The sequence below is a fragment of the Sciurus carolinensis genome, chromosome 16, assembly GCF_902686445.1.
Source record: "Sciurus carolinensis chromosome 16, mSciCar1.2, whole genome shotgun sequence".
In the NCBI taxonomy this organism is placed as follows: Eukaryota; Metazoa; Chordata; class Mammalia; order Rodentia; family Sciuridae; genus Sciurus; species Sciurus carolinensis.
In genome coordinates, this window is record NC_062228.1 from 42,583,955 (window position 1) to 42,593,269 (window position 9,315).

A 9,315-nucleotide genomic window follows, 5' to 3' on the forward strand; every position below is an offset into this window, starting at 1 on the left:
CTGTTCATTATTTCCAGGTTTTGGGGGGCCTGTAAAGCACACCTGAATGGCGGTCATTAGAGTCACAGATGCCTTGTCCTCATGACTTCCGGAAATGTCTCAGGTGGGTGGACTACGCGGGCTGTTGAGAAGGTCCGGCCACTGGGCTTCCTGGAGGTATACAGTCCAGTGCAAGCGGACGCCAAGTATCCCACACAGGGTGGACAGCGTGACGGCAATAGTCTGGATAAGAGGACTCCCTTCGCGGGTGCCAGCTAGGCATGCCCTTTCCCCGAGAGAAGAGTGCATTCGCTAGCTCACCGATGACCGGGAAGCCGGGGTCGCTGCCGCGTGGCTTTCTGGGAAGTGTAGTTTCGCGGTCTGAACGCCGACGCAAGGACAGCGTCGCCTTTGTTTCTGGGAAGGACGGTACGCCAGACGACGCTGTGTTCTGGTCCCGCTGCGCGTGTGTCCCGGTTGGTCCGCTTTGGGGCAACATCTCTGGGCGGTACAATTTCCTAGAAAGCCGAGACCGTTTTCCTCGAGGCGCGCCAAGGCCGCAGAGGCTCCCGGGAAGTGTGGCACGGAGGTTGGTGGTTCTCGGTGTCCAGAGCGCCTGTTCCGGACGCGGAGGAGTCTGGACAGGTCGCCGGACTGCGGCACCAGCTCTCGGCTAGTCTCGCGGCACTGTCCGGCCTGGCTCCGGTCTTCGGAGTCGGCTGGGAGACTGGGCGGGCTGTTCCAGGGAGGTGGCGGCCTGTGGCGGCCGTTGCCGACTCGCCGGCGTCCGGAGCGTCAGGTAGGAGGAGATGCTGGCTGCGGACCCCTGGCGGCTTCGGCGCGCTTGAGATGCTGCTGAGGACTCCGGCAGGTGTGGGTCCGGGAGGGCGGCGGCGGCTCGGGCCCGCGGAACCCGGTGCCGCGCACGACCTCCGGAACTGGCCGACTGCAGGGCCTTCCCGGCGCGGGTCCCCAGGGCGGCCTTCGCGTCCTTACCCGGCCTCCACGCCCCGCTCTGTAGAGAGGGAGTGAGGATGGCGCTGACTTCCCGGAGCTGCTGGGGAAACGGAATGGGCGAGTTGTGTGCAGTCCGGGCTCAAAACAAATGCCATCTACAGTGGTTTAAATTATTCAGCCATGGCCCTGACGCCTTCCAGTTTTGTCACCCTGATCAAATGTTTTAAATATCTCTGAGTTTCTGTTTTGACATTGTTTAAAAAGTAAATCTAGAATAACGTGAATGCCTACCGTGCGTGACTGTGAAGATTGAACGTGGCGATATTCCACTTTATTATTATTGCTTTATGCCTCTGTCTCTTATGTGCAAAATAGTTTATTTTCCTCACCGGTGGCACCTGGTAAAGGTTTACTTCCTGTCAGGAAGCACCCCGTTAGTTCTCAGGGACAGATGAGTTCAAGAGAGTGGTACCAGGGTGCTTTTCCATTTTGGTGTGCCACAGAACTCCAAGAAAAGCCTGATTTTTTTTTTTTTTTTTTTCTTCTTCCCTGCCCTTGCTCTGCTTCTCAGGACACTACCCATCCATAAGCCACGAGGCTAGAAAAGGAACTGTGTGGACTATTGGAAATTGTAATGTCTCAGGTAAGTCAGCAGATCCCCAAATCTTTCTAAAACGCTTTTTTACCAGTCCTGTAGTGTTCCCTTTGCTGCTTCTGCCAGTTCCCACTTAACAAAGCCCATTTAGGGATTGGGTTTATGGTTCCTTCCATTATAGGAAAGGGTAGAGCCCACAGGAGAGTTCCAAAGTACTGTTCTCTTTCAGCCCTTCTCTGTTCAACCATTTCATGCTAGAAGACTCTCTAGAGTTGTTGGCCAAAAATTTAAAATTACAATTCAAAACTCAGGTTTGGAGTTTTAGGTTGTTTGCTTTATGGTTGTCAAAGCTGTGTTGTGTAGTCTCAGTGGTGTCAGTCCTGCCCATTGCTTAATTCAGGAGATGCCTGGAGTTGTCCTTGATTCTTTTCACTTATTGCTCACATTCAGATGCTTTTGTTGGAACTAAAATATAAACAATATACATAAAGTCTGACTTGGTTATCCCGCCACTGTCACGCCCGGCCAAGCTGCCTGGGTTATTGCAGTAGCCTTCTAGCTTGATTCCTTGCTTCTGTCTTTACCCTCTTCAGTCTTTTCTCAATAGAGCTGTGAAATCCTGTGAAATCCTGTCATTCCTTGACTTAAAAATTTCCAGGGGCTGGGGAGATAGCTCAGTCGGTAGAGTGCTTGCCTTGCAAGCACAAGGCCCTGGGTTCGATCCCCAGCACCCAAAAAAGAGATAAAAGAACCAAAGGATCTTGAGAAATTTGAAAAATGCTTAGGTAATCTGAACACTTCTCATTTGCATAACTAATGACCTTTCTAAAAAAATAAACATGTTATAAAATACATTATATTAAAAAAAAAAATTTCCAGTGACCCCAACTCATAACGAAAGTCAGTTTTGCAATGATGTATGAAGTTTATACAATTAGTCTGATCCCATCTTCTTCTCTGCCTTGTCCCTATGGATGCCAGTTGTTGCCTCCAGGCCTTAGAACTTACTGTACCATCTTCTTGGAATATTCTTCTCCCAGATATGTAGGAGCTTGCATGGCCTTTTTTGTGTCTTTTCCTAATGGTTATATTCTCAGAAAAATTTTAAATCGTAGCCACCTTCCCTAACCTTTTACTTCTGCCTTCATCACTGTCTTGTGTTATATATGTTCGCTATAGGAATCTGCTCATTGTTTGTCTCTTCCTGGCAGGAATACCTTGTCTTTTTTATTGACTATTACATTTTTCAGTATCCAGAGTACTACCTGGCACAGAGCGGAGGCTTAGTAAATATTTGTAGAGTGAATAAAATGAGTGACAAAAAAAAAAAAAAAAAAAAGAAGGTGGGGAAGAATTATGGGGTGGAAGGTGAAACCTTGAGAAAATTAGATTATTAGGAAAACTTATTGCAGTACTGGGGATCAAACCCAGGGTCTCCTGCATGATAGGCAAACACTCTACCACTTGAGCTACATCCCTAGTCCTCTTATTATTTTTTTTAATACAAGGAAATGAATGCCAAAGTCATTTATTGATTTATCTTCTAAACAATTATGAAGTACTTGTTAGGAAAAATTGTACCTCAGTTTGGGTGTACACTGACAGTACTTCCTGATGTGGTATAGTACTGTCTAAACTTTTTACATTGGTGGAAGTGTTCTGTATATGTGCTGTCTAGTACAATAGCCACCAACCTCCTGTGACTACTCAGTATAATTTTTAATCTAAATTTTAATTTATATAGCCAAAGTGGTTAGTGGCTACAGTACAGAGCAGTGCAGAACTGGAAGAAAAATAAGAAAGCATAAGATATTAAGATTAAAGTGCTGGAACAAATCTCCTGAATTCTTTCAGGGACAAAGATAGTGAATACCCAGGCTGCCCAGGCCATTGAAGGGGAAGGAAGGGTTGAGCCACCCCTGGGGAAATAAGGGTACGTTGGTTGTGGTGGCTCATAGCATCAGGGAGGAAGCTGTAGAAGTGAAGTTATATTGAAAACACCTGAGTATGGGTAGAGAGGCCTCGGCAGGTCTTTCAAGGAGCTACACAAATTTTCTAAAGTGGCCTTGTTTTTCATTACTTATATAGCACTTAAAATATATAAGATTTAACTAAGTACTTTAATACATACTGTCAAACGTTGAATGCTGATTATTAAAATTTTGTATAATTTTATTCTCTTTGATGAAATTAACTCTTCTGAAGCAAAGTTCTCATTTGTGCCTCTCATTCTTACTATATGACAATGCTGAGCATGTAATTATCTAGTTATCATGTAACTGAGATTGGATTCCTGATCATTGTCACAAGTCCTGAATCTTGTTTGCTGTATTCCACAACCAGGATAATTTTACCCTTTGTACAGTGCCAGAAGAGGCCTGGGCTGTCATTGAACCTAAATATCTTGCCGTTTTAGGTGACATTTAGTGATGTGGCTATAGACTTCTCTCATGAAGAGTGGGCATGGTTAGATTCTGCGCAGAAGGATTTATACAAGGATGTGATGGTGCAGAATTATGAGAATCTGGTTTCTCTAGGTAAGATATCTCCCCCTTCACTGCAGTAGTGGAAATCTTTCTTTTGCCACTCCAATTGCTGAAGCTCCTCCTAAGTAAATGGCTAAATTTCTGTTCCATGTTCCTAAGGGAATGTGCAGCTCTTTTGTGCCTACCTGAAGCCATCTTCTCATTTCAGTGAACATCCTTCAACCCTTCCTTTGGTTCCTCTTGTGATGGCCTCTCATCCTTGAGGAGCACAGCTTTTAAAAGTTCTGTATTCTTCCTGTAAGCAGGTCTTTCCATAGCTAAGCCATATGTGATCACTTTATTGGAGGATGGAAAAGAACCCTGGATGGTGGAGAAAAAACTGTCAAAAGGTATGTTTCTAGGCAGAGGAGGTCTTTGTTAATGATGCTTGTTGTGTGAGTGTGGAGGTGTTTTAGGGACACTAAAATGAAATCCCAGAGGCAAAAAAATGGAGGTATCCTTAGCTTAGATTCAAAACAATCACTCCACTCCTAGATTACTCTATTACTCATTCCATCTAATCAGAGGTAAAGGATTTTGCCATTATAATAATTAAATTCCTATTCTATTCATAACACAATAAGACAAATTATTTTTTCTTAAGTCCATTTAAGGAAATGGACTTATGGATTGCTTTAAGCTAAGAAAACTTGTCAGTTAGATGAAAAATCACTTTGTCTTTAACACTGAGTGCCCCAGGACATATATGAACATAAATGTTAGTGGAAATAAGAAATGTATTAGACTATATTTCTAAGAATAATATTTTCTAATGTCCAGTAAGTTATATGATTTCACACACATACTACATAAACTCAGAAAGTCTAAATCTTTATCACCAATAAGGAGCACATAGATATATTTTGTTGTCATTGTAACTGTTTAATGTAGTAGCATAAATTCTATATTTTAAGCATGTTAATCTGGCAGCAAACTGAGATTAACTGAACGTTACTGAAGAAAACTGTAAAATAGAATGTGATCTTTCATATGAATCTAGGCACAAAATGATGACTGAATACAGAATGCCTTCTACATTTTCTTCCTAATAGCTTCATATTTTTTCAAATAGTGGTTGCCTACATTTTGCCTCCTTCCCTGTTATACTCTGTTCCTGCTTCTGTGAGCTGTCTGTATTCTCTGTGCCTCACTTGAGCATTGTTCAGAAATCATTGAAATATATGAATTGTTAGAGCCATCTGTTTTCTAGAGGCTTCTTATCTAATTCTTCTATTTCCACCCTAGAAGTGTCTTCTCAAAAGTATAGGAAAAGTGGGCTGGGGTTGTGGCTCAGTGGTGGAGCACTCGCCTAGCACATTTGAGGCACTGCCTTCAATCCTCAGCACCACATAAAAATAAATAAGTAAAATAAAGGAATTGTGTCCATCTTTAAAAAAAAGTAGAAAAAGCATTGCTGTGCTTTTTTGGTATATTTCAGATCGGGAATCAAGATGGAAAAATAAGGAATTATCAACAAAGGATATTTATGATGAAGATTCATCCCAAACAGAAATAATAGAAAAAAACATAAAGCAGCATTGTGAATTTTCAGGTTTTAACAAGAATGGGAAATATAAAGAGAAGTTGGAAGGGAAGCATGGACATCAGGTAGAACATTGCAGACCAGTGACCCTCCCCTTCAGTGAAAGCCCCTCTGGGGAAAGTGTTGACAAATACAGTACGTCATTTAGAAGCATCTTCCACGTAAAGCCTACTGTTTCTGGACCACAGAGAATTTCTGCTGAAGGGATAGCACATAAGCATGATGTGTTGAAGAAGAATTTACCAAAAAGGTCAGTTATAAAAAATGAAAAGATAAGTGGCAGAAAGAAAGTTTTGAGTTCTAATGAAAGTGTGGCAGCTTTTAACCAGAGCAAATCTCATACCCTTCACCAGACTTATAGTAGAGAGAAGATCTATACATGCAGTGAATGTGGGAAAGCTTTTGGCAAACAATCAATCCTTAATCGTCACTGGAGAATTCATACAGGAGAGAAACCTTATCATTGTCGTGAATGTGGGAAGACTTTTAGCCATGGTTCATCCCTTACTCGACATCAAATAAGCCATAGTGGAGAGAAGCCTTACAAGTGTATTGAATGTGGGAAGTCCTTTAGTCATGTCTCTTCTCTTACTAACCATCAAAGCACTCACACTGGAGAGAAACCATATGAATGTATGAACTGTGGAAAGTCTTTTAGTCGTGTTTCACATCTCATTGAACATCTAAGGATTCATACTCAAGAAAAACTTTATGAGTGCCAAATATGTGAGAAGGCCTTCATTCATAGGTCATCTCTTATCCACCATCAGAAAATTCATACTGGAGAGAAGCCTTATGAATGTAGTGGATGTGGGAAAGCTTTTTGCTGTAGCTCACACCTTACCCGACATCAAAGAATTCACACTATCGAGAAACAATATGAATGTAACAAATGTCTGAAAGTCTTTAGTAGCCTCTCATTTCTTATTCAACATCAGAGTATTCATACTGAAGAAAAACCCTTTGAATGTCAGAAATGTAGGAAATCTTTCAACCAGCTTGAATCACTGAATATGCATTTGAGAAATCACATTAGATTGAAACCTTATGAATGCAGTATATGTGGGAAAGCCTTCAGTCACAGGTCATCCCTGCTTCAACATCACAGAATTCACACTGGAGAAAAACCTTATGAATGTATTAAATGTGGGAAGACTTTCAGCTGTAGTTCAAACCTTACTGTACATCAGAGAATTCATACTGGAGAAAAGCCATATAAATGTGATGAATGTGGAAAAGCTTTTAGCAAAGGTTCAAATCTTACTGCCCACCAGAGAACACATAATGGAGAGAAATCCAGTAATTCAGTAAATATGGAAAAGTCCTTAGACCATATGAATCAGTATGTATATGAGAAATGTTACAAGAGAGAAACTATATGAAGCAGTATTTGTCAATAAATTTCAGCCACAAACTAATTCAATATCAGAAAAAATTTTGAGAGTAGTCTTAAATAAGTGTAATGTTTATGGGAAGAGCTTTAGTAATGCAACCTTTATTGTCTGATACGGTCATGCTGTAGAAAACTGTAAGAAGATATCAGATGTGGGAAAGCCTTTGTCAGCATTAATCCCTTAACTGACATAAGTCAAAAATAAGGAGAAAAAAAAAAAAAAAAAAAAACCCTATACATGTAGCAGATATGGCAAAGCCTTGGCCATATGAATCTCTTACAAACCCAACAGGGGAAAAGCTAAAGGATTATAGAAAATTTAGAAATTGTGGGCAGTCCTTCATTCAGTGCATCCCTCTTACATCAAAGAATTCACATTGGAGAGAAATCTGATGTAAGAAAGGCAGTATTTGCTAAGGGTTAACTTGCTTACATCAGGACATTAATCAGAACAACTTGAAGAATGTAGGAATTATGTATAAATCTTTGCAGTAATACTATTTGTAAACAATCCTGCAGAAGAGCAGACAAGCATATTATAAATGAGTATACATTTCATAGCAGTAGCTTGCAATTTGAGACCTACATAGAAATTATTTTTAGCTAATGGGCATGTGAAGACAGTCATCCAGTGAAGCCAATAAATGTTGAAAATCAAAGGTGCAAAAGAATGGTGTTAAAGTTTTTGGTCTATAATAAAATCATTTTATACATAAGAAACTTTCACTGTTGGCTCTATTTCCTGTAGGTTTTTTTGTTGTTACTTCTTAAAGTTGATTTTAGCCATACCTTAATGGGAGACTGGCAAACCTAGGGAAAAAAGGCCTGGTCTCTGTGCTAAGAATATCATTATTTTGGTGAAGAAAATTTATAGTCCACTTCTTGTGGGCTTTATTTAATTCACATGTTTTGAGATAATCTTTTGAGCATCACTCATGTATTACAGGGCCATGGGCCAGGAGGTTTAGTGAACTTCAGAGATATGTCAAAATCACCAGGAGAGCTCATTCAAACACTTATTGCCAAGCTCCACCTCCAGAGTTTCTGTATAAGTTTAAGGTGAAGCTAAGAATTTGCATTTCACAAATTCCAGGTGACATTAATGCTGCTTGCCAAGAAAGTACCTTTTGATAACCACTGTGACAATTAACAAATATATTCTCTTCTTAGAGATTATAGCTGTCAAAAGAGAATAGCTAATTTGAAATAACTCAAGTGCTGTGAGAACAATTAAGAAGCAATGTTACAAGAGATTAAATTAGAGTGTGCTTTGCTGTGGTGTGGTTTTTAACCTGAATCCTAAAGGATGAGTTACTAATTTTGTAACCAGGCATCTTGGGGGTGTCATGTGCTGGTGGTATTCTAGGTAAAGCAGGCAAGCAAATTCTGTCTTACATTGTACAGCTGGGCTCTGTTCAAGTGTCTAGTATCAATTTCTGTTACTTTGAAGTGTTACTGCTGCCCACAGCATTGATAACAGCAGTCATTTTCCCATCCTTAGGTCAAGTTATGGGGGTTTACCTTGAAATCAGTAGCCTAGAAGTAGTCCCCATTACTTTTGCCAGCCTGCCAAATTTTGAAAGTATTAACATCCTATTTTCTTGAAATACTTGAGTATTTGTTTTCTGTACTGAGATAATTATAGTATGTAAGGTGAATGGCTTGACATATTTTAAGTTCTTGGTAAGATAGTCTTGGTGACTCTGTGGTTTCCTATTTTGTGACTAGAAAGAGCACAGATTAATGTGATTAGAAGTGTATGGGAACCTGCAAGGAAAGGGCAGTTATGTAGCTTATGTTTCAGATTTTGTTCTTTATGACATTTGGGAGTTATAAGTAAAATACGTTGTTTTAAAAATGAACATTTTATTGATATGACTCAGGTGTGGAATGAGTGGTAGGGTTTCTGATTTTAGGCAAAGTGCTCTCTAATACTATGCAATTTTAAATGAAAGCCAAAGCAGGTAACATAGTCCAATAAGCAATGCCCAGTGCTTAATAGAGATGATGGGTTTCAATGGGATGGTAGATTTTTCAAGTGGTTGGTGTTCTTTTTTTGTGTGTGTTGTGGGTCAAACAGTTTCTTGCATACCAGGCAAGTACTCTACTGCTAAGCCATAATGGGGTGGTGAATTTTTAATATTCACCAAGGATGTATCTTTGACTTATTTTTAGTCACAAGATTTATTTTGAAATGCTGTGGAATTCTGAAGGATCTTTGAGTTATAACTAAGGAAGCGTGTGTGTGTGTGTGTGTGTGTGTGTGTGTGTGTAGTAAGGGCAGTACCTATCTTTCTCTCATTTTATTTCCTCTACCCTCTCA

The 9,315-nt window shown here is 40.4% G+C and overlaps 1 protein-coding gene across 4 annotated transcripts; it reads left to right on the forward strand.

The window, feature by feature from the left end:
* The first annotated feature begins 712 nt into the window (after positions 1 to 712).
* Positions 713 to 7,229, forward strand: Znf181 (zinc finger protein 181). 4 transcript variants are annotated; one of them, XM_047527942.1, is made up of 5 exons: positions 713 to 778; positions 1,508 to 1,579; positions 3,948 to 4,068; positions 4,320 to 4,406; positions 5,495 to 7,229. In XM_047527942.1, the coding sequence occupies exons 2-5, from the start codon at positions 1,571 to 1,573 to the stop codon at positions 6,979 to 6,981; spliced, it is 1,704 nt and encodes a 567-aa protein (XP_047383898.1). In that variant the 5' UTR covers positions 713 to 778; positions 1,508 to 1,570; the 3' UTR covers positions 6,982 to 7,229. The 4 variants fall into 4 exon arrangements, with proteins under 4 accessions (XP_047383898.1, XP_047383900.1, XP_047383901.1 ...); XM_047527944.1 differs by having other exon boundaries at positions 4,323 to 4,406; XM_047527943.1 differs by lacking the exon at positions 713 to 778 and adding an exon at positions 808 to 850.
* Positions 7,230 to 9,315: the final 2,086 nt, after the last annotated feature.

Excerpts from the sequence above, each read along its gene's own strand:
- Znf181 (XM_047527942.1), top strand. Across the intron at positions 4,069-4,319 it reads TGAGAATCTGGTTTCTCTAG|CAGGTCTTTCCATAGCTAAG; the intron begins GTAAGATATCTC and ends TCTTCCTGTAAG. Across the intron at positions 4,407-5,494 it reads GGAGAAAAAACTGTCAAAAG|ATCGGGAATCAAGATGGAAA; the intron begins GTATGTTTCTAG and ends GGTATATTTCAG.